Source organism: Bos grunniens, chromosome 10 (genome assembly GCF_055505025.1).
Source record: "Bos grunniens cultivar Pamir isolate PY7600 chromosome 10, Bosgru_T2T1.0, whole genome shotgun sequence".
Taxonomy (NCBI): domain Eukaryota; kingdom Metazoa; phylum Chordata; class Mammalia; order Artiodactyla; family Bovidae; genus Bos; species Bos grunniens.
The window spans coordinates 36387429-36413423 of record NC_141174.1 but is presented as its reverse complement, the minus strand read 5'-3'; the positions used below and the strand labels follow the sequence as shown (position 1 = coordinate 36413423).

At 37.5% G+C, this 25995-nt stretch overlaps 1 protein-coding gene across 1 annotated transcript in view; it reads left to right on the top strand.

Moving 5' to 3' along the window:
- CGRRF1 (cell growth regulator with ring finger domain 1) overlaps window positions 1–21619 on the top strand; it is a 28100-nt gene extending 6481 nt beyond the window's left edge. Inside the window, exons 2-6 of the mRNA XM_086320607.1 lie at window positions 10267–10406; window positions 13314–13491; window positions 13648–13795; window positions 19823–19930; window positions 20154–21619. Of these exons, the coding sequence (XP_086176733.1) occupies window positions 10267–10406; window positions 13314–13491; window positions 13648–13795; window positions 19823–19930; window positions 20154–20474 (895 nt within the window). The 3' untranslated portion in view covers window positions 20475–21619. The remainder of the gene's footprint in view (window positions 1–10266; window positions 10407–13313; window positions 13492–13647; window positions 13796–19822; window positions 19931–20153) is intronic.
- Window positions 21620–25995: the final 4376 nt, after the last annotated feature.

Genomic DNA, 25995 nt, shown 5'->3' with positions numbered 1-25995 from the left:
GACTCTGACGCTGGGAGGGATTGGGGGCAGGAGGAGAAGGGGACGACAGAGGATGAGATGGCTGGATGGCATCACTGACTCGATGGACGTGAGCCTGAGTGTACTCCGGGAGTTGGTGATGGACAGGGAGGCCTGGCATGCTGCGATTCATGGGGTCGCAAAGGGTCGGACACAACTGAGCGACTGGACTGAACTGAATGGATTAGCGTATCCATAGGAATAAAGTAGATAGGTGGCCTCCTAAGTCCTACATCAAGTACACAGAAGGAGAAACTCCAGGCTGGAACTAGAAACCTGACTTGTCATAGTGTCATATTGGGGAGTTATGACCTTTATGGGGAGTTATGACCTTTGGCCTACTTTTCAAATCTAAGTCAATCCATAGAGCTGGAGCCCCTGCTTGATAGTGAGGTCAGGTCCTCTTGAGGAAGGTCTCTGTCTCCTGAGTACTGCCCCAAGGGTACTGTGAGTCTTCATTTGGTCTTCTCAAAGTCTCTTGTCTCTCAGCAGCAGACACGCTATCTGTACTCTGCTTTTGATTCTGGAGCTGGGACTTTGCAAAGCTATTTCTCTTATGCTAGTTTGCTCCCTGTTAGGCTCTGCCGGTTCAGTTCAGTTGCTCAGTTGTATCCGACTCTTTGAGACCCTGTGGACTGCAGCACGCCAGGCTTCCCTGTCCATCACCAACTCTCAGAGCTTGCTCAAACTTATGTCTATCGAGTTGGTAATGCCATCCAACCATCTCATCCTAGAGTCTAAAAGGCTGGTAAAGGAGGAAGGGACTTCCTGTTAACCATTTGCTTCCTTTTCCTGGTCTACATTCCTGCAGTACTGGCATCACCCTGGCCTGTGAAGCAGCAGTTTATTTTAGTTTTCAACTTTTCCTCACACCAAGAATCAGGCTTATTGCACTCCTTCAGAAATATCAGTACCAGCTGGCCAGCACTCCTACTACAGAGGTCTGGATCCAGCTCTGGGGGATTCCTTCTCCCAGCTTCTAGCTATAGTAATCCCCACGCTTCCTTTTGTTTCCTTAGCCTTAGGAAGGATAACTGCTTCTTGCTGGGATACCTTAGTGTCTCCTTCTTGCCTTGACTGTCCTCCAGTACTTGGTTAATAGTTCTTTATATTAAATTCTTTGCTAAAATGTTGATGTGGTTTTCTGTCTCCTGCCAAGCCTGCCTGAGACACTGACCTTGACTATTTCTCATCTCATTTGTCGAATGCAGCAGGTTGTGTGTGTGTGATGAGGTTGGTGATGAGGTACATGTACAGTCACTTCAATCATACTACCCCATGGACTGTAGCCCACCAGGTTCCTCTGTCCATGGGATTCTTCAGGCAAGAATACTGGAGTGAGTTACTATGCCCTCCTCCAAGGGATCTTCCCAACCCAGGGATCAAACCTGTGTCTCCTGCATTGCAGGTGGATTCTTTACCCATTGAGCCATCTCGGAAGCCCTCTTAGGAAAAGAATATAACATTATTTTGTATTTGCTTAGGGTACAAGATATGGGACACTTCTGCTGGGAATAGATTTCTTGGAACAATTTAGAAGAAAAAACTTTTAGAAATGGCATTTCAGACCTTAATAGGGCCTTAAGATAACTTATTCTAACCTTTCTTTTTACAGTTAAAGGCACAGAATTTTAGAGATTGAATCCCTTGACTCAAATTTGCTCAGAAACAACGCTCCTCCTCTCCAAGGATTTCCCCATGAAAGTTTTTTATTGATATATCCTGACCCAGCGTCAGTATCCAGCTAGCCAAGTGAGGCCAATGTGCAAGATGTCACAGAAGAGAAGCGCCCTCACCCCCAGATTAACAGCTGCCTGCGCATTTTCTAACTGGCTTTAGCACTCAAGTCTGAAGGGGTGATAAATGTGTTTACTTTCGGAACTTGAAACTTTCGCCTCAAAGTAACTTTTATTCATGAGGGACTCTGTGAGACTCCTGCAAGAAAAGGAGGTCAGTTCTACTGATTCAGCAGCTGACAGGAAGCTTAGGAAGTGTGTACAGAGTAAGACAGTGGATGGGCCCTATGAAAAAGCATGGATTGAATTGGAAGTCCCCAGGTCGCCACTGTGCTGGAAGTTTAAGCAGTAAAAGTGCAGCAAACACTTTAGAAATGGGAAAAACCGGAATTATTGAAAATTCCAGGAGGATTAAGCATGAAATTGTAACAGTAAAAAGAATAGAAAATTCTCTCCCTCTCTCTCTTTAGAAAGTTCTCTTAATGGGAAAAAAAAAAGGAGGGGGCTGGATTTATATAAAAGAGAAAGCAGTGAATGTTAAGAAACATTTATTTAGTTAGCATTCCATTATTAAGAGTTGTCAAAATGACTTTGAATGGAAAAAGATAAAAATGCAATTTGATTGAAAAGAAAATTTGTCAGTTTTATATTTTACTATTTCTTCTAAAATCATATCAGCTATGATCTGATACCGCATATCAATGTCTTTATTGCAATTTGATTGAAAATAAAATTTGTCAGTTTTATATTTCATTATTTCTTCTAAAATCATATCAGCCATGATTTGATACCAGGCATCAATGTCTTTATTCAGATTTTTGACTAAAAATGTGGAAAAGACCAGATGTAAGGATGGTAGCCAGAGGCACATACATTACTGGGTCTAAATACTAGCATTTGACAGAACCAATTGTCAACACTAATTATGAATTGTTCTATAGCCAGTCTCCAGTGTTTAACCTTATTCTAAATCATTTCTGCATGTTACCTTTGAGTAATACATTAAAGACAGAAATATTGGCCCACATCAAATAAGTTTAAACTGTGGAAGTTGTGGAATTTTTGTGCAAAAAGAGCAAATTCATCATAGGTCATGTATATGAAAAGGTTGAGGATTATTCTAGGCTGAAAGCTCGACATGTCATCAGTGTGTATGGTGACGTGATCTTAGACTACATTAAGCATAATGTTTAGGACAAGAGATGTGGTCGGGCTATGATGTCACCTGTCACACAGTGAATTCTACTCGCCTCACCCCCTGTTTTCCTCTCAAAGCATGAGGATATCAGGGGAACAGGGCTGGCAAAGTCAAATAAGGACCCAGAGCCTTGACTAAGCCCTGGCCACTCTAGCTATGCTTTACTGACTCCTTTAAGGGGATAGGAATATGAAAATGTCTGAGATTGTAATTTAGAAGTGTAGCAGTGTTAAGCGGAGAAGGCACTGGCAACCCACTCCAGTACTCTTGCCTGGAAACTCCCATGGATGGAGGAGCCTGGTGGCTGTAGTCCATGGGGTCGCTAAGAGTCGGACATGACTGAGCGACTTTACTTTCACTTTTCACTTTCATGCATTGGAGAAGGAAATGGCAACCCACTCCAGTGTTCTTGCCTGGAGAATCCCAGGGATGGGGGAGCCTGGTGGGCGCCCATCTGTGGGGTCGCACAGAGTCGGACACGACTGACGTGACTTAGCAGCAGTAGCAGCAGCAGCAGCAGTGTTAAGACATAATTCATATAAAGCAGTAATGAAAAGTCAAAGAGCAAAAATATCAACCTTAAAGGAAAAGATTAATAGATTTTATGTTAAAATTAAGAACCCTGTTCATCTAAAGATACCATTATGTATGTGAAAAGGCAAGGTATAGAGAAGCTAAAGATATATACAAATAAAGGACTAATATTCATACCATATAAAGAATTTTCTATAAACAAGACAAATAAAGGCAAACCAGTAGAAAAGTAGGGAAAGGATATGAAAGGGCTTTCCCCAAAGAGGATATCCAAGTAGCAATAAACAAAAAAGTGCTCCATATCATTAGTCTTCAGGAAAATATAAATTAAAACCGTAATTCAGTGCCACCATACACGTACCAGGATGGCTAATAATGTTTTGGCAAGGATATGGAGCAAGGGGGGACCTCATTCATTGCTGGTAGAGTGTAAATCTATATGTTCTATAACCATATAGAACAGTTGTTAACATTATCCACCAAAGTTGAAGCACAGACCTTTTGGTCAAGAAACTCCATTCCTAACAGAAACGTATTTGCATATATACATTGAGAACCTGTTATGAAAATATTCATATAAGCAATATTCCTAATGGCCAAAACGTGAGAACAACTTAAATGTCCATTAAGAGTAGAACGTGTAAGTAGATCATGGCATATTTTTGCAATAGAATACTATATAGCCACAACAGTGCAGTATCAGTTCAGTTCAGCTCAGTCGCTCAGTCGTGTCCGACTCTTTGCGACCCCCCGAATTGCAGCACTCCAGGCCTCCCTGTCCATCACCAACTCCCGGAGTTCACCCAGACTCACGTCCATCGAGTCAGTGATGCCATCCAGCCATCTCATCCTCTGTCATCCCCTTCTCCTCCTGTCCCCAATCCCTCCCAGTAAGTATAGATACAAAAATGAATCTTCAATGTAATGTGATAAAATAAGAAATAAAAGTATACACAGCATGCTTCCACCTATATAAAAGTTCAAAAACAGGTAAACTAAATTATAGTACTTGAAGTCAAGATAGAGAAGGAAGGGGTAGTACATGGGAGGTGACGCAGGAGACTTTCTGAGGATATTGTTTGGTTCTTGAATAACAATTATTTTGTTATTCAAAAAAGTACTTGTGTACCTTTTTATAGGTATGTTATCCTTTGCAATAAAAAGGCTATGTCAGATAAAAAGGCTGAATATTGAGCAACATGTATAACAACAATTTTAAAAGACATTAAATCAAGGACTGAAAATGTAGACCTGAGATTAAGCATGAGGGAAAGAAATTAAAAATCTAGAGAAAGGAATCTCTTTTAATAATAGATGTACTTTGCCAACTGTTGATGTGATGCTGTGCCAAGCAGCCTTGGGGCATCATGCTTAAAGAGAAGCGGTATTTGCATGTCAAATTATTTGTTTCATTCTGAGGCATATAGGCACAGAGCAGATATGGTATAACCTCTAACAGTATTGATTTATGTAAAGATTTGGAGAAATATTTTTATATTAAAAGCAGATATATTATGAAATATAAAAAGCTTTTCACAAAGGAATATGCTCACAGTGGGCTGCTTCCAGATATTCCCCTAAAGCTTTGCCTTTTGGGGTTTCTGGCTCTAATACCTTAAAGGATTCTTTAATTGAAATTTTTAGGCACAGGATTATAAAATACCTGAAATACAGTACTTGAACCTACAGTAGAAATGAACATGATGAGATCTAAATGCTCGCTTTTACTGCTGGTAATGTAGTTATAGTCAGGCAGTGTGGGTAAAGAAAAAAAATGGTGGGATGAGTTAGGGAGAATTAAATAATGAGGAAGGAGCCAGAATTATTGCAAAATTCAGACTTAAATTGAAGAAAATAGGGAAAACCGCTAGAACATTTAGGTATGACCTAAGTCAAATCCCTTATGATTATACAGTGGAAGTGACAAATAGATTCAAGGAATTAGATCCGATAGACAGAGTGCCTGAAGAACTATAGATGGAACAGGAGGCGGTGATCAAAACCATCCCCCAAGAAAAAGAAATACAAAAAGGCAAAATGGTTGTCTGAGGAGGCCTTACAAATAGCTGAGAAAAGCAGAGAAGCTAAAGGCAAAGGAGAAAAGGAAAGATATACGCATTTGAATGCAGAGTTCCAAAGAATAGCAAGGAGAGATAAGAAAGCCTTCCTAAGTGATTGATGCAAAGAAATAGAGGAAAATAGAATAGGAAAGACTAGAGATCTCTTCAAGAAAATTAGAGATACCAAGAGAACATTTCATGCAAAATGGGCAAAATAAAGGACAGAAATGGTATGGACCTAACAGAAGCAGAAGATATTAAGAAGAGGTGGCAAGAATATACAGAACTATACAAAAGAGATCTTAATGACCCAGATAACCACAATGGTGTGATCACTCACCTAGAGCCAGACATCCTGGAGTGTGAAGTCAAGTGGGCCTTAGGAACTGGATGTGGAACAATGGACTGGTTCCAAAGGAAAGGAGTATGTCAAGGCTGTATATTGTCCCCCTGCTTATTTTAACTTATATACAGAGTACATCATGAGGAACACTGGGCTGGATGAAGCACAAGCTGGAATCAAGATTGCCGGAAGAAATATCAATAACCTCAGATATGCAGATGATACCACTCTTATGGCAGAAAACGAAGAAGAACTTGATGAAAGTAAAGAGGAGAGTGAAAAAGCTGGGTAAAACTCAACATTCAAAAGACCAAGATCGTGGCATCTGGTTTCATCACTTTATGGCAAATAAATGGGGAAATAGTGGAAACAGTGATAGACTTTATTTTCTTGGGTTCCAGAATCACTGCAGATGGTGACTACAGCCATGAAATTAAAAGACACTTACTCCTTGGAAGAAAAGCTAAGACCAACCTAGAGAGGATATTAAAAAGCAGAGACGTTACTTTGCTGACAAAGAGTCCTCTAGTTAAAGCTATGATTTTTCCAGTAGTCATTTATGGATGTGAGAGTTGAACCGTAAAGAAAACTGAGCACCAAAGAATTGATGCTTTTGAACTGTGGTGTTGGAGAAGACTCTTGAGAATCCCTTGGACTGCAAGGAGATTTAACCAGTCCATCCTAAAGGAAATTAGTCCTGAATATTCAGTGGAAGACTGATGGGAAGCTGAAGCACCAATACTCTGGCCACCTGGCAAAGAACTGATTCATTTGAAAAGACCCTGATGCGGGGAAAGATTGAAGGCAGGAGAAGAAGGATGACAGAGGATAAGAAATGGTTGGATGGCATCACGGATTCAATGGACATGAGTTTGAGCAAGCTCTGGGAGTTGGTGATGGACGGAAGCCTGGCATGCTGCAATCTGTGGGGTCACGACTGAGTGACTGAACTGTAGAGTGGTTTTTTCTCTGCTTTTTTTCACTCTATAGGATGTAGGTAAGAAAGAGAAGGTGTTTTGACTGTCATAGGAAGATTATATCTTGTGTCCTACCACTTCATATGCCTGACTTGACCTCTAAAGGGCATTGGGGCAACAATGAGCAGTGAAGTCAAAAGCTGTGGGGTAACTGATTCTGAGGATCAAAGAGAAGTTACTGGATTTGTGTTTTCTCTCTGCCAACCCATAAGTCCACTCCATCATCAAGATTACTGTTGCAAGCACTTCCATAATGCCAAGCCCTGTTATAAACATTTGCAGGTGGTGAAACAGTTACATAGAGTTGGAGTGATTGCTTAAGGACACATGGCTGTTAAATATCTTGTTCCTGACTTTAGGAGGAAAGCAGTTTTTTATTAAGTACGATGTTAGCTATACTTTATTTTTATTACCACCCTTTATCAGGTTAAGTTCTTTTTCCACATTTCTAGTTTCCTGATGGTATTTATTGGACTAGACATTGGGTTTTAGCAAACACTTTTTCTGCGTGTATTGAGTGTATTTTCTGTATTGAGAAGATTGTATGGTTTTCCTTTTTTGGTTTGTTAATATGGTGTATAATATTACATTTCTAATGTAATGTTAAGCCAGCCTTGCATTCTTGAGATAAACCTTGCATTCTTGAATATTAACCTTCTTATATACTGTTGGATTTAATTTGCTAAAATTTTGTTAAGGATTTTGTATTTATGTTCCTGAGAGATATTTGTTTGCAGTTTTCTTGTTTTGTCTCTTCCCTTCCTCTGCAGACTTCAGTTACGTGTATATTAGATTGCTTGAACTTGTCCCTCAGCTCGCTGATGTTTTGGTTTTTTGTTCAGCCTTTTTTCCTTTGTGTTTCATATTGGATACCTTCTGTTGCTATATCTTCAAATTTACTAATCTTTTGTCCTGTGATATCTGTGGTTGTTGTTTAGTCGCTAAGCTGTGTCTGACTCTTGTGACCCCAGGGACTGTAGGCTGCCAGGCTCCTCTGTCCAGGGCATTTCCCAGGCAAGAATACTGGAGTGGGTTGCCATTTCCTTCTCTCGGTATCTTCCTGAACCAGGGATCGAACCCATGTCTTTTGCATTGGCAGGTGGATTCTTTACCACCGAGCCACCTGGGGTGTTTACCCCTAATCCTATCCAGTGTATTTTTCATTTTCAGAGATGGATTGGAGTCTTTTCTGTATCATCCTTGACTCTATACTGTAGCACAATCTTTACTTATTTTCTTGACACATGGAGTATGGTTATAACAATTATTTTGATACCCTTGTCTACTCATCCGAATATCTATCCCATTCCTGGGATCTATTAATACTAATCCCAGTATCTATCCCATCCTTGGGATCTATTCATTAGTTTCTCTGCTCATTCTGGGTCATATTTCCTGCTTCTTTGCATGCCTGTGAAGTTTTATTAGATGCTAAACATTGTGAATTTTACCTTAGTGGGTGTTGGATATTTTGTATTCATATAAATATTCTTGAACTTTGTTTTGGGATTTAGTTAACTTACCTGGAATGCTTTGATCTGTTAGAGACTTGCTTTTTAGCTCTTTAAGGCAGAAATAGAACAGCCTTATCCAACATTCTATAAAATTAAAATCATCTGGAGTGAAATTTTATTCCATTTGTTAATTTTACTGGCTTTCTCTTAGCATTATAGTTATGATTTTGAAATTTTAGTTTGCAGCCTGGATTTTAGTGGAAGTCCCCTGTCCCCTTCCTTTGTCCTCATCCTTGCTGTTTAACCAGATTCCTAGACCCCCTCAGGAAGGACTAGGTCTTACAATGACAATTCTGTTCCATATTGATATTGCCCTAACCCAATTCCTGGATTCAAGGTGTGAACCTGGCTCTGGCCTTTGTCTTGAGTGGACAACCTGTAAGGCCCTCTATTTGTGAGAAGGCTTAGTTGCCACTGCCTGCTGCCAGACTCAGAACATATCAAACCATGGTATCAGTCTTACTCATTACTTTATTACTTTTTTCTTTTCAGATCCATAAAGATCCAACTTTTAACTCAGCTATGATTTTTTTTTAATTAAAACTTATTAATTAACATTTTCAAACATACAGAAAACTTGAAAGAATACATAGTGAACACACATATACCCATCACTTAGGTTCTACAATCAACATTTTATTATAATGTCTTTATTACATATGTATCTATCCATCTATTCCTCTATCTACCCATCAGTTCATGTTAATTTCTTAAAACTTCAAAGTAAGTTTGTAGTCTTCATCTATAAGTATTAAAGCATCGCATATTGCTGTCTAGAGTTAAATATTTGTTTTTGTTTGTAGTTCTTTTATTTTCTTTTGCAGTAATATTTATATACAGTGAAATGTACAAATCTTAAATGTTGTCAAACATATGTATGCAACTCAAACCTCAACCAAGATATATGACATTACCATCACCAGATAAAGTTTGCTCACACCCTTTCCCAGTCAGTTCATACTCCTACCCCCTAGAAGAAGCCATTGTTCTGTTCTTTATTTCTACCATAAATTAGTTTTTCCTACTGTAGGCTTTCCTATTATGGAATCATAGAGCATGCACTTTTTCATGTAAGGCTTCTCCAGCACAGTATGTTGTTTTTGAGAATTATCCACATGGTTGTTTCCTTTTCATTGTTGCGTGGTAGTATTGCTTTGTTTAAACAGTGACTAAACCACTATTTGTTTACTCATTTCAGTGGGCTCCTTTTGATTTGTCTTTTTCTTAATCAGTCACTGCTACGTGTTTGGAGAGAAAACAGTGTACTAAAGTAACTGTGCTATCTTAAACTAAAGTCCCCTGGTTTAACTAATGTGTTTTCATTTTTAGTTATTTTGTTTAAACTGAGTTAACTTATCTTATTTCTACCATTATAAGGAATTGAATTTATGCATTCCATTTTCCCTCTAAGTTTGTTCTTTATCACACTTTTACATGAAATTTAAAAGTAGAGAATATGTTATATTAATGAAGGGCTATATTTAGTGTTTAAAATTCTTTTGTCCCTTAAATAATATCAAATAGTCTACATATTAAATATATATTTACTTTTTATATCATTTAGAAGTTCAGTAATTCTATCATGTTTTTGCTATTGTATTAGGCACATTTTGGTTATAATCATGGAACTCCTTTGTAATCAACAATAATTAACAATAGAAATCTTTGTTTTCAAGAGTATGTTGATTCAGCCAGGTGAACAATATATTCCAATTCTATGGGATATCTAATCTCTCTTAATTTTGGATTACTTCTTCAATATAATGTAAATTTTCTGATACTTAGGTTAAAAGGAGTAACTAATAAAAAACAAAATACTTTACATATGACAGAAAGTTTCAGTATTTGTTAAAGTTATGCTTTATTTTGTTTTTACCTTTCTTCAGGTTTGGTTGGGATGTTCCAGTAATTCTGAGAAATTCAGAAGAGACCCAGTTCAACACAAGAGTTTTCAAAAAGCAAATGAGACAAGTCAAGAATCCTTTTGGCTTAGAGATCACCAATCCATCTTCAGCTTCAATTACAAGTTGGTGGCTATTTTCCAAAGATTTCTCTCTCTTTCTATGACCCTTTCTTAGCCCCTTAATTTTCTTTCTCTATTGCTTTCTCTTCCTCAGACCCAGCAAACATTTGTTGAGCACCTCTTCTGTTCTAGGAGCTATGCTGCATACCTGAGACACGATGACTAGTAATTCACAAATCTGGCTCGTAAGGAGCTTATCAACTAGTAAATAAAAGCATTTATATGAGAAGAATAAAGTGTCACAGGAGTTAATAAGAGAAGTCTTATTAGGATGCTATGCCATTTTCATTGGTCTTCAGCGTAGAGAGAAAAGCAAAGCAATGTAGTAGAAGTAGAGCTAATTAACGTTGCTACCCTCCTGAAGAACAACCATCATTTCATCTGAAATTCTGGTATTTTGATATTAAATGGTAACAATACATGGTAGTTGTTTGTTTCTGTACTTGGGAAGATAAGTTGTCTGCAAGATTATCTATGAAAGTGAAGTGAAGCAGCTCAGTTATGTCTGACTCCTTGCCACCCCCGTGGACTATAGCCTACCAGGCTCTTCCATCCATGGGATTCTTCAGGCAAGGATACTGGAGTGGGTTGTCATTTCCTTCTCCAGGCATCTTCCCGACCCAGGGATTGAACCCAGGTCTCCCGCATTGTAGGCAGATGCTTTACCATCTGAGCCACCAGGGAAGCCCATTATCTAGGAAACACTGGAGTAAAAGAAAGAAAGGGTTAAGTTTCGGGAGGTGTATGCAGGAAAAGCTTCATAAAGAGAAATGTTCTGTCTGTCTCTTATTTTTCTTTTCTTCCCCTACCCACTCTTTCTTTTTTTTTTTTGAAGAGTAGAGTCTTGAGATAAGTAGGTGTTTATTTGGGAGGTTGGAAGAACTTCTAGGTAGCAGGAGAAGCATGAGCGTAGCACTGAGATATAAACAGAAAAATACGTTAGAGAATCAGTAAGTAGTTTGTTGGGCTTCCCTGGTGGCTCAGATGGTAAAGATTCTGCCTGCAGTGCGGGCAACCTGGGTTCAATCCCTGGGTTGGGAAGATCCCCTGGAGAAGAGAATGGCAACCCACTCCAGTATTCTTGCCTGGAGAATTCCATGGACAGAGGAGCCTGGCTGGCTACAGTCCATGGAGTCACAAAGAGTCGGTAGTATATACAGATATTATGATATGACTCAATTCTTTTTTAAGACTCATAGTACTTCATTATAAAGTGTTCCATATTTTATTCATTTAATCTCTTTTGATATTTGTGTGGCTTTCAGCATTTTGATATAACCAGAGCTCTAAACATACATCTTCTCACATTTTTGCTAATAATATATTAAGAAATTCTTTTCTAGATTCTGTTTTTTCTTTTTTCTACTTTTTTTTAATATGCCTTTTCTGTTTTTTCTTCTCCTATCTACTTGCAGATTTTTTATCTTGTTTCATGTAGTGTGGTTCTTGGGTGAAACAGAGGAAAGTATGTGTGATTTTAATATATGTATGTAATTTGTATTAATGGAATGTTTTTCTTCAGCTACTTAATAGCTAGTTGAAAAACAGAGCTAATTGAATTTTCTATTCTTGAATTAATACCTGTAATGTTTGGAATTATATAAAAATTTGAAATCAAATTCTGTTCCAATTACCTATGTGAAATTCCTGCCAATTAAGATTTTTGCTTAACATTGCTGCTACTGTACATATTCAGAATCTGAGCCTCTGTGTACATACTACTAAACTGAGAAGAAAAGTGAAAAACTCAGTCAGTTTTTGATGTCCTCTAGAGCATCTGCTTCTGTCTATGTAGCTCCTTCCCCAAGGAGATCACCCTTTAAGAAGTAGGTAATACATCAATAAAAATTCCTATTTGTAAACAACAGAAATGATTCCAATAAAAGGACATTGAATAGTTTACAGAATTGCCAGTAGGTTTGGAGAGCCAGAATCAGATACCAAAGCTGTTCAGTCAGGAACAAGGACCAAAACCATGCCCTTTTGCTCTGGTAAGTACGCCATGGCCACTGAGCATGAGACGTTGCAGCTTGCAGTGTCAACAGTATGAGAAGTGAATGTTGCTGCCCTTGAACTTGATATTGCTACAACTGCCATAGGCAAGGGGAAAAAAGTCATACAGCTGGCATACAGTCCTATGTAAGTGTTAATAGGTAAAACTACATAAGATAATTGTATGTGCATAAAGCAATTACTCTCCAATAAAAAAATTTTAATTTAGAAAAGATAATTGTATGTTCACTTATAACATATATCTACATAATCAGGTTTACTTAAATTATAATATCTTTTATTATGCTGAAAGCAAATGAGTGAGGGCATCACTGTCAACCCCTCCATGTTTTGGAATCTCCACTCTTTCCTCATATTTTGCATATTACATGGGACATTGACTGGATGACAGGAGTATATTAGTGTTGTCACTGAGTATGTTCATATTAATACAGCTCAATTTCTTTTTAATGTTTTTTCTATTCTACTGATCATCTTGTGGCCCCCATGGTTGTATACCTGCACTTTGGGAGACAGCTCTATTAGTTCTTGTAGTGAGGATTATATATGCTGTTAGAGCAGTAGGTTATCAATAGTGAACTGTATTTCAGTCTTTTAAATCTGTGTGGGCAGTCTTGAAGTCACCAAAAAAATATTATAACTTCCAAGGCTAAGTATGAAATAATGTAACAGAGTTTACTGAGAGCGCTTCAAAACTGTGTAGACATTGAAGTTTTTATATCTTTTGTTTCAGAGACCATTTCCTTCATTTATAGACACATACCCTCTAATGAGTCCCTTTAACTGCCATCAGCCTGGCCAGCATCCAAAAGGAAGCTTTTGTTACTCACTGTGTATAATTGTAATAGAAATTACATTAGGTAATTTTCTTCTCTTTGTCTCGTTTGTTTTCTACAGCTGGCATAACTTTGACAACAGATTGCCTTGAAGATAGCCTCCTTACATGCTACTGGGGGTGCAGTGTTCAAAAATTATATGAAGCTCTGCAGAAGCACTTTTATTGCTTCCGGATAAGCACTCCACGAGCATTAGAAGATGCTCTGTATAGTGAATATCTCTATCAAGAGCAGTATTTGTATCCTTTTATTTGATACATCCATTAGCACATGAAAATTTTAGACTTAAGACTTTCTATGAATAAAATTGCGTTCCTAAGTTATTATTTACTCCTTTTGGTATATTGTTGTATTCTTTGCTTATAGTGGCAATTTACCTTTACATCTTCAAAAAGTATTAAAAAGGACAGCAAAGAAGAAATATATTGCCAGTTACCAAGAGATACTAAAATTGAAGACTTTGGCACAGTGCCGAGATCTCGCTATCCTTTGGTAGCGCTATTGACCCTAGCCGATAAGGATGACCGAGAAATTTATGACATTGTAAGTAATTTTAAAATTCTGGAAGCATTACTTTTAAGTGATTTGATTGATGGGTTTTAATTATTTGGTGAGATAGAAAAAGATTTATTTTAATTTCTGCGGCCTGGACACATTTTTCTTGGAAAATGAATGTATGGGAAGTACTCCTGTAAGAGTTTTTTTATATGTATTGCTTCTTCAGAGTGTGATTTGTGGTTTCCCATATGGGTTGCAGGAATATGATTATATTTAGAAAATAAAAGACAGAGTTGAATTATGTTAATTTCCTCATTCTGTATTCTGTGGTATTTGCCACATAGAAGAAGGCTGTTAGGGAGCATGTTTATTCCTGGCATTTTTAGCACCAGATAAATAAATATTGTAATGATCTGAAGTGCTCAATTTTAAGACAGTGTCCACTCTTTTCTTTGCATGCTTGCAGTCATCTTGTTTCCATCACAGCCCCTGTTGCACCTACATCTTATATGTCTTTGGTCCCTATATTTTCAGTAATTATTGTAATCTTCTTTCTTCATTATGTGCTATTTCTTTAGTCCAGTAGTTTATCCCAATTAGGAAGATAAAAGCATGTTAGAGATCTAAAAGGCCCTGAGCCTGACATTCCTCTAAGTACAGTAGAAGCTTGTGCATGAAAATAAACTTTTGGTAAAATCTTATCATGATGAGAATGCCTTTATAACCAATTTGCTACTTTTCAGAAGTGCTTGAAATAGATATATTGATTAATACAGATATGGTAACATTTTTATGACACTTTGTAACATACAAAGTACATTTGCCACCAGTAACTTTATTCCTTCCAACAACCTTGTATGTTAGGGCAAATATCCTTCTTATAAACACTGAGAGTTTGAAGAAAAATCCCAGCCATTCACGAAATAAGAGATGGAACCAGGGCTTGATTTTGAGCCTTTGTAGTCCTGTGCCAGCATCCTTTGTTTTTAACAGGATTATCTCCATGAAACAAGCATGCATTGAGTTTTGGAAGGTGCAGACCCTAATTGGGAGATGTAGACGCTGCTCAGTGTAGTTATGCCTCTGTAGTTTTTTTTGAAGGAGGATGTTAATTTGAAGTTCCACTGAGCTGAAGTCAGTTTGTTTTTTCCAAATAAAAGTCATACTAACTTTTTGTTTATTTCCAGGACCTAACAGTACCTAGAACTCAATGGGTACTCAGTAAATTTGTTAAGTGGAAAAAAAAAAAGTCATACCAATCAATGTTAGCAAGCCACTTACAGCCCCACAGCTAAGCTCCTGGGTAGTCTACAGGAGAGCTCTTTTCTCTGTTTTCCTTCGTGCTCCTGTGGCCCTCCTGTCTTTTCCACCGAAGGAAATAAGATTTGCTGAGTTGGGCGCTTCGTATTTCCAGCCTTTCCGTCCTTTACCCCGCCTACCTGGGCAAGATAGCCCTTCTCTCTCCACCATGTCCCCCCCACCCCCCATCTCTTCTAGGTTAAGGTTAAGTCACTTCAGTCGTGTTCGACTCTGTGTGACCCCATAGACGGCAGCCCATCAGGCTCCCCCGTCCCTGGAATTCTCCAGGCAAGAACACGAGTGGGTTGCCATTTCCTTCTCCAATGCATGAAAGTGAAAAGTGAAAGTGAAGTCGCTCAGTCATGTCCGACTCTTCACGACACCATGGACTGCAGCCTTCCAGGCTCCTCCATCCATGGGATTTTCCAGGCAAGAGTAACCAAAAGGTCTTTATAATTTGGCAGCAACTGAAAGCTACTACAGGTTTTAGAGAGTAGTTTTTTAAAAGTTGAGAAAATATAGAGGCAGGGGTCTCTTGAATAATCTGGATGCAGAATCACTGGACTATGAAGGTGTGTAAAGATATGAGGCCCGATTTCAGTCGAAACAGAAAGGGTCACACCTGTCACCTTCTTCTCAGCCTCCCCTGTGGTTCCTTTCCCCCTCACTGCTGCTGCTCTTTGTCAGCTTGAATTCTCAGACTCTTCCTTATTTTCTAGCTTTCCTCCTCCATCTAAACAGAGGAGTGTGTGTGTGTGTGGTAAAATACATATAACATAAAACTGACCATTTCAACCACTTTAAAGTTCAGTGGCATTGTAAATGGGGAAAGATTTGCTCTCGCACCCCTGATCCAACTGGAGTTAAGTCTCCTGGCCCAGTAGTGCTTGGGGGAGGCTTATTCCCACAGGGCAGCTGGGTACCTGGCTCTACAGGTCAGCCATCCTGTTCTCTCTTTCTTTGTACCTCCCTGTCTGGGTCCTTCTCTGGGTCTTCTGTTCTTATCAGCCCGCTCCCTCCTTTCCTTCCTGTTAATCCTAGCTTCTCCATCTCTCAGATAGGGCCTAATACCAGAACGAAAGTCTATTAGTGTATTTTGTAGTCATGTTCTGTTAATTTTAAAAGCAAACTGGGCATTTGGTTTTTCAATATTTTATCTGGAGTCAGAGATTCTAAATCTAAAAAAATAAAATTAAACTCTCTCATTCCTATTGTAACTCTTATTGTAAATTACATTCAGATCCTGTAGTTAGGAACTAGTTTGTTATTTTAGCTAGATAAGGAAAGTGAAGACTGTCATTGCAAGATTTGGACTTAAATTTTTTTTCACTTTTACTAAATTATGCTAGTTTCTGTTTTGTATTACTCAAATAATGTATGTTTGTGGAAGGAAATAGAAAATCTAGAAAGGCCAAAAGGAAAAAAAAGGAAAATCACTGGTATTCTGTCACACAAAGACAGTAACTATATTTGTCTATATCTTTCTAGACCTTTATATATGTAATTTCGAGACAAAAATGGGATCAAATTGTCCATTTTATTTTGGGGGTCAGCTTTCATTTAATAATATGTTTTGTACATTTTTCCATATCAAAGGTATATCTACAACTACCTATATATTCATAACTAGCATGATAGTAGCTTCAGAGGCTTTTGATGTTAAATTAAATGGCAGGATTGTTAGTAATAGGTGATAGCATTACTGTCTTCTACCAAAATACAATCCTGTTATTTTGATATAATATTAAAAGTCTCTAAAGTCATTGCCAAATTAATATATCCTTATGAGGCTATAAAAAATATTGTATGTTTACAGCCATTGTTTTTTAAACTTTATATGCATATAATTTCAGAAACTCACCAAAATAAAAATGTAAAAGAACACCCATATACCCTTGACCCAGATCTAATTGTTAACATTTGCCCCATTTTCATTATTTGCCCATATGTATATGTATATATGGGCTTCCGTGGTGGCTCAGTGGTAAAGCATCCACCTACCAATGCAGGAGATGCAGGTTTGATCCCTGGGTTGGAAACATCTGCTGGAGAAGGAAATGGCAACCCACTCTAATATTCTTGCCTGGGAAGTCCCATGATCAGTGGAGCCTGATGGGCTAGAGTCCATAAGGTTGCAGAATAGTCAGACATGACTTGGTGGCTAAAAACAACAACAAACAACATGCATGTGTATGTATATATATATTTTAATGAATTGAGAATAAGTTGTATACATGATGATTCTTTACATCCAAGTACTTCAGTATGTATTTCCTAATAATAATAGGTGTCTTCTCTTAAGTAACTATGATGTAGTTATCTACTTTATAAATCTAACATTGGTACAATGTTTTATCCAATCTATTACCTGCATTCCAATTTGTCAGCCTAACAGTATTGTTTACAACATGTCTTTTCCCTCCAGAACATATTGTAGTTTAGAGTCAGAAATTATATTTGTCATGTATTTTTAACCTCCTTTAACCTGAAACATTTCCATAGCCTTTTTTTTGTGTTATATGACATTAGCATTTTTGAGGATTACAGTCACATGCACACACTGTTTTTGTAAAACAGGACATTCCTCATTTTGTCTGATGTTTCATCATGATTAGATTGAAGTTAAGCATTTTCAGCCAGTGTACCAGGCAGGTGATAGCATTTGATTTTCAGGGCATCGCCTATAGAAGAATAGGAGGTTCTTTTCCCTCATTGACAATGTTAATTTTGATCTCTGTCAAGGTATTATCTAATTTCCCATCGTTTCCTTTTTTTTTTTTCTCCCTCCCTTGCAAATAATAGGCAGTGTGTGAAAAGGCACTTTAAGACCATACAAATATCTTGTTCTTTATCAAAATCCCCCCTTGGATTTAATATCCATTAATGATTCTTATCAGAGTTCATCTTTACCATGATGGTTGCAAAATGATTATTTTCCAACTTCAGCTCTGCATTCAGCCCTCTGCCTTCTATTACAATTAAGAGACCTCTGATTTATCTCTTTAATTATCTATTTGTTATCTCACAGCTTCGTAAATTCCTTTTCCTCCCAGTGGTTTATAATTCATTACTGAATTTGATTATTTAAGTCCTCAAACTACCCTTTGCTTATTTCCTGCCCCAAACTGAGGATTTATCGTCAAAAACAGTGCCCATAAATTCCTCGGATTAGTTCTCTCAAAAGTAAAAAACCTACGTAAAGAGGTATAACTCAGATGATGCTTTCATCCCCAAGTTTGTTTTCTGGCTTATCCTTCCTATGTTTCTTGTTCTAATGGTAAGAAAATACAGATATCTATCTATTCTCATTTTCCCTTCTTTCTTATACAAAAAGTAGGAAACACTTTACACTATGCATATTCTCACTTTTTTTACTTTATATCTCCTGGAAATTACTCCAGATCAGTTCATAGAGATCTTCCTCATTTTTTTTTAAACAGCTGCCTAGCACTCTATTGTATGTAGGGTATACATGCATTAATGCCATAGTTATTCAACCAATCTCCTGTGGTTGGACATTCAGGTAGTTTCCAGTATTCTGTAATAACAAATAATCTTGCACTGGATAACTTGTGTGTCGGTAGTTTAATATTGGTGAGGTTATGTGGTTGAAGGTTAAGTAAATGCAGTTCGTTTTGTTACCTACTGCTAAATTCCCCTCCATTGGAGTTGTTCCTTTGGAATTTTTTTTTTTTTTAACACATTTCCTCCAGCAGTATATGAGAGTGATGGTTTCTCCATAGAGTGTACTGATAAGCTATTCAATTTTTGTTAATCTGATGAGCTAGAAGTGATATTTCAGTGAAGTTTCAATTTGCATTTATCATATTATAAGTGAAATTGAACATCTTTTAATATGGCTAAGGACCATGTTTTATCTTTCCGTAAATTATCTGTTCATGTCTTTGCCCCATTTCTGTATAGAATTTTTATTCACTTTTTCTTCAATTTTTTAAAAGTTCTTTATAAGTTAAGGATATTCACTTATGTCTGTGATGTACATTGTGAATATGTATTTCAACTTGTATGTCCTTTGACTTTACTTATAGTGTTTCTTGTCATGCAAATTTTACATTTTTATGTAGTTATATTTGTCATATTTATCTGCCTCTAGGTTGGAGTCATAGAAAATCTTTTTCTACACTGAAACTAAAAAGAAATTCATGTTTTTTTCCTAGTACTTGTATAGTTTTATTTTTTACAATTATGAGTCTAATTTTGTTTTCCCAAACAGCTATCAGTACTTTTTATTATTACAAAGACTCTCTTCATTTAGTTATTTGAAATGTAACCTTTATATTTGAATATAAGGTTAAGTCTGTTTGTGGACTGTTTATTCTGTTCCATCCAGCTATCTATTCATTTGCCAGTACCACACTGTTTTAATTTTAGAGGCTTTGTAGTGTGCTTTAAAATTTTAGAGGCTTTGTAGTATGTTTTAACATCTGACTGAACTTAGTCCCTCTCATAGCTTTCTTTCCAGTATTTTCCTAGCTCTTATGTTTTATTTTAATTGTACAGTCAACTCATGTAGCTATATGAAAAACTAATTGCTATTTTTGTTTGGATGACATTAAATTTGTGAATTTGAGGATAAGTAAAGTAACTCTGGCAAAATATATATAAATGGGTTCTAGTGACTGTGATTTAAGGAAATTATTATAAGTTTTCTAATTTATCAACTTCTTATTTTTATTTGAGAAATATTTTTCACATATCTGTGAAATAATAAAAGGAAATCACATACTGACTGGTGTTCAATTTCTGTTTTAGATTTCCATGGTGTCAGTAATTCATATTCCTGATAAGACTTATAAACTCTCCTGTAGGATATTATATCAATATTTACTTCTAGCTCAAGGTCAATTTCATGATCTTAAGGTAAGTTGTACCCTCGAGTCTTATTTTTGTCTTTTCTGTTTGCAGAGTTTCAGAGAATGACTATTATAAAGAGATAATATTTTCAGTTACTTATCACACAAGTTAACTTTTATTTGCTATTAGATTTGCTAGTTCATATGTTTTTAGCAGCTCTTATAACCCCTGTATTTGAAGCATAATTGTCATTTGTAATTATTTTTACATTTGTTTCTTTGATTTTCAGCAACTTTTCATGTCTGCAAATAATAATTCCACTCCCTCCAGCAATTCTTCTCCAGAAGAAAAAAACACAGACCGAAGTTTGCTAGAAAAGGCAGGACTCTCTGAAAGTGAAGTGGAGCCTCCAGAAGAGAATAGCAAGGACTGTGTGGTTTGCCAGAATGGGACTGTGAACTGGGTGCTCTTGCCATGTAGACACACGTGCTTGTGTGATGGCTGTGTTAAGTATTTTCAACAGTGCCCAATGTGTAGGCAGTTCGTTCAGGAATCTTTTGCACTTTGCAGTCAAAAAGAGCAAGATAAAGACAAACTGAAAAGTCTCTGAGGATGTTGTAGCAACTGAAAAGTACACTTCCCACTGAAGATGCAAACTGTATTCTTGGAATTAATCAGAACATGGAATCTACAGTGTTAACCGTCAGTGAAAATTCTATTTTAACTTCATATTTGTACGATACATGGATGGCGAAAATTAATTATTCCTTGCTGTTCGGTATGGCAAATACTGAAATTCCACTCTGTGTCAATGCATAAAAACCCATTCAACCTCTTGTGAAGAACGTAAACATTTGGCCTTTTATCAGCTAGAGGATTTCATGTAATATCAATTAGAAAAATTCTGAAAAGCAATCCACCTAAAATTTGAGGAAGTAAAAGTCTTAAGATTTCAGAATGTTTTTTCTTTGATGTAATCTGGAGTGCAATTGGGTAAAAGCTGAATTCTTCTAAAATAATTGTATGTTTCTTAGTTTACAAAAGAGTTGGAAAGGGCTTCTAATTTTAAATCCTTTCCTGAAATATCAGTTTTTATAAATATCCATCTGTTTTGGTTTCTCATTTTCCTTATAATCATAGTCACATAAACATATCTTAATTTTTAAATATAGCTTCTTAAATTATAAATGCAAGAAATAATTCTTGACTGTTCTCAGTGTATCATAGATTTAAATGATACTCATTTATAGGAAGCAGATATATAAAACATGGGTAATAAAATTTCTTGGATAATTAAATTTATTGTCAAATATGATTAGATTAGCAGGATGTGACCTACTAGGGAAGATCTGTGAGACTCTCAATACCTTACCTTAGATTTCCTCCTGCATAAAGAATCCATCCAAAACTGGAGAGGTTTCAAAGCCAGAAAAATCACTAAAAGAAACAAACCATTTTTTTCTCGTGTGTGTGTGTGTGTGTGTGTGTGTGTGTGTGTGTGTGTGTGTGTGTGTGTGTGTTTTAATGCCAGATTAACCCCATGTCCTTCTGAATAGTAAATCACTTTGTTTATCCCATGTTACATCCTCTTAGGAGTTGAGGAACCTGGTAGTCAAAAAAAGCCCCATTCCCCACTTTTCCCAAGATGATTAAGAAGAATAAAGTAAATCAGAGCTTCCTGTTTCTTCAATGGAAATTACCTTTAATTCACTAAGAAATTATATCATGGCAAATAAACTGTGACATGCAGGGAGATTTCCAAGCCTTATTTTGTCTTGTTTGTATTAAAAATTATGCCTTATCTTTCTATCATTGTGTTTATATAATATTATTTTATTCCCATCAAATATAGCACCCTCAAAAAGATATTACTATTTCTTCATTTTATAAACCAAATCAAATTTCATCTGTATTCAATAACTAGGTAACAGATATCTTCTAGGGGCCAGATACCTTTTGGGAGTCTGAGCTACAAAGAATCAGACAAGTCTCCTAACCTCAAAATATCTATCTCTAACAGAAGCATTGATGGCTTATTAGAAGCACATCCCTGACTTAGATGTTCCTAAAGCCCTGTTCTAAGCCTGGAACCCAGTGGTCAAAAGCTACAGTCCCTGTTGCAGTTGGCTAGCTGTATAGCAGTTCATCTGGGAACTTCACTTTGTATATCAATTGCAGGGGACTACTCAGAGGTCATTTTGACATCCTTATCCATCCTGCTTCCCTTTACAGGTCTATTTGTACCTAAACTGTCCTAGACACACGCTTACTTTCTCATCTTAGGTAGATTCCATCTGCCATCTTATGCTATTTTTCATAACTTTTTTTTATTGTAGTAAAATAGATATGACATAAAAGTTGCCATTTTAACCATTCTTAAGTATATATTTCAGTGGCATTAAGTACTTTCACACTGTTGTATTACCACCACCAGTTTCCATCTTCAGACATTTTCCATTATCCTAGACTGAAGCTCTGTATCCATCAAACAGTAACTCCTCATTCATTACCTGCCCCTTCAGCTCCTAGGCAACCACCATTCTGTTTTCTGTCTCTGTGAATTTGACTATTCTAGGTACTTCATAGGCATGGAATCATACAATATTTATCCTTTGGTGTCCAGCTTATTTCACTAAGTATAATGTTTTCAAGGTGCATCATGTATCCGAATTTCTTTTTTAAGGCTGAAAAATATTCTGGTATATGTATATACCATAGTTTGTTTATCCATTCACCCATCATTTTTCATAGCTCTTAAAGATGATTAGCCCTTCATTCCCCTTTGCTGCAACTAAAATAATTGTTTTTCCTAACCTCAATAGTAATAAATATGTGAAATTTGGTAAATAATCAATTAAAAACAAGTACACTGACTCTTATAGGCTTATGCCATAATTTGCCAATGGCAATGAATAAGAGACATCTTGTGAGAGCATCTATAAAAGCATTTTATTTGACTGGATCACTAGACGAAGTGTGATTTAGGGCTTGCCTGGTGGCTCAGATGGTAAAGAATCTGCCTGCCAATGCAGGAGACCTGGGTTTGATCCCTGAGTTGGGAGAATCCCCTAGAGTAGGAAATGGCAACCCACTCTTTCCTGAAGAATCCCATACACAGAGGAACCTGGTAGGCTGCAGTCTATGGGAGTGCAAAGAACCGGACATGACTGAGCAACTAACAGTAAAGTGCACTAAGTGGCTTACATAGAGTAGTTGGTACTTTCCAAAAACCTGAACCAGGGATACATTAGCAGATCTAATAGGTGACTAGCCACCTCCTTTTTCAATGACGCATTTTTCCCAGCTTGGCACCTATGAGAGTTCTTAATGTCTAAACAATGTCTAAACCACCTCTAGGGGAGGAACTTAACAACTGTTACGTAACAGCTCAACACAAATCACTGAATTATTTCCCATTGGAACTATTGTATTTTTTAAGCCTTCCCACTAATTGTGAAATGAAGAGTTTTGTCTTGGCTTGTGGGAATTTGAAGCATCAATATAGATAATCTGGGGTTTAGGAAGAGTGGGTTGAAGTGATTCATTGCAGCCTCCTCTATTGAATCCTGCCTCAGATGGGCCCTGTTCCACTGGATAATTCCTGAACTCGATTACCTAGATTTTGAACTCTGAATTCCCTTTTATTTCTGTATTTCCCTATATTTCTCCTGAATCTTCTTTATTGTCATCACAACCTCTAGTTTCTGGGTCCCCGAGTCTATTCTAATTATTCATTAACTTGCTCCTGGGTTGCCTGCTTAACTGTTTCAAATATGTTATCATCTTAGCTTGCTTGCTTAATCTCTCCACTCTACCTGCCCCAGGAATTCATACTTGGCTTGCCTCAATTATGCTTCTTTACTGCTGTTACTGCAGAAGTTCAAGTGGTCTAACTAGTTCACAGAATCCACTAAGAAACTTCGCTTCCAGGTGTTCACTGCTGCTCAACAATCCTTTTATTTTCCTAATGGACCCTCGACTGAACTCTCAACAGCTATTTCTCTTCCATTCTTCTCAAGTTCTGTACCCCACCACTGCTGTATCACTTTCAGAAAAGAACCTTCAAAAGATGGGTTAAATTGACAGACACTAAAGTCATTGTATCATGAGTTTATATCCCAGTTCTTCCACTTCTCCCTTGGACAAGTTACTCAACCTCAGTCACTCTGATCAGTTTCCTCGTCTATAAAAATAGTGATAATAGAACCTACCTATAGGCTGTTGAAAGTTTTATACAGGTGAGTTGAGAGTTAATATATGTGTGAAGAGTTAATATATGTGTTGAGAGTTAATGTGTGTGTGAAGTGCTTGGACCTGGGCATAGCACATAGTATTCTCTCATGTATGACAGGTATTACTGTTAATATCTTGTTTACATATACAAAGACAGTAGACACTCTTTTCTCTCTTCCCCCAAAGAGGAAGTATGTTATATCTCCTTTTGGGGCCAACACTGCTTGTATTCTTCATCTCATCTCTTTTGCTCCCTGAACTCTATTCAGTAACTGAATGATTACTGAGTGCCAAAGACATTACATATGGTGTGAGCATGAGAATACAACAGTGAAAAAAATACACAAAACCCCTCACCTTCATGGACCTTACATTCTAGTAAAGAAAAGGACAAATTAATAAATGATACCGTATTATCAAGTGGAGGTTAAGTGCTATGGAGAAAATCAAAGCTGAGATGGTGAGTTGGTGATGAGAAAGATGGAAGTGAGGATTCTACTTCAAATGCAATGGTCAGGAAAGGCCTCACCAGGAATTTATTAATAGAGAACTGTAGAAGACCAGGAAGTGAGCTACGTATATCTAGACAAAGACGCCTGAGCCACTGCAAGGCTGAGAGGTGCACTTTACTGAGATGGAAACAATTGGGAAAAGGTGGTTTTGGAGGAAAAGAACTACTGTGTTTTTGTTCCATTTCGGATGCCAGTCAGAAATCCAAGTAGGGATCTCAAATAAACAGGTGAATATAGTTCTCTGAGGTTCAGAGGAGAGGTCTGACTGGTAAATTCATCTTACCTTGATGCCATGTCATCAGCATGGCATTTAAAGCCATGAGTCCACGTGAGATCACTGATGGAGTGAGCGTGGGCATAGAAGTGGTCCATGGACTGGGGATACTCCAGCATTCGGGCAGACTGGGGGTGGCAGGGGACCAGTACAATGAGAAGTAAACAGTGAGGTAGAAGGAAAATCAGAAGAGTGGGCTTTAGAGACCATCCCAAAACAGAGTTGTATAAAACAACCACTGTTTTATTATGCTCACAGATGGTGTGGTCAGGTATTGGGACAGGATATGGCAGAGATGGGAATGTCTAGAAGCTTAGTTCAGTTCAGTTCAGTTCAGTCACTCAGTCGTGTCCGACTCTTTGCGACCCCATGAATTGCAGCATGCCAGGCCTCCCTATCCATCATCAACTCCCGGAGTTCACTCAACCTCACGTCCATCAAGTCCGTGATGCCATCCAGCCATCTCATCCTCTGTTGTCCCCTTTTCCTCCTGCCCCCAATCCCTCCCAGCATCAGAGTCTTTTCCAATGAGTCAACTCTTCACATGAGGTGGCCAAAGTACTGGAGTTTCAGGTTTAGCATCATTCCTTCCAAAGAACACCCAGGACTGATCTTTAAAATGGACTGGTTGGATCTCCTTGCAGTTCGTGGGACTCTCAAGAGTCTTCTCCAACACCACAGTTCAAAAGCATCAATTGGTAGGGAAGACCCAAATGACTGAAGTGACTCAAGGTCAGAGGACTAAAATCATCTGGAGGCTCTTCACTTACGTATGTGGTGCTCAGGCTGTGATGACTCGAAAGCTGGGATGAGCTGGGACAACTTGTGGCCTCTTTGGGTGGCTTGGACTTTGTCACAGCCAGGTGGTCTTAAGATAAATTCCTTAATTCGGGGCTCAAGATTCCAAGAGTGAGTGTTCCTACTAAACAAGGCAAAAGCTGCAAGGCCTTTTCTGTTTTTGACTTTTTTCTTTTTAACAGCTTAACAGAGATACAGTTTAATTACCATATAATTCCCCCATTCAAGAATTTAATGTACTCACAGAATTTTCCAACCACCACTACAATTAATTTCAGAACAATTTAATTACCCACAAAAGAAACCCTGTGTAC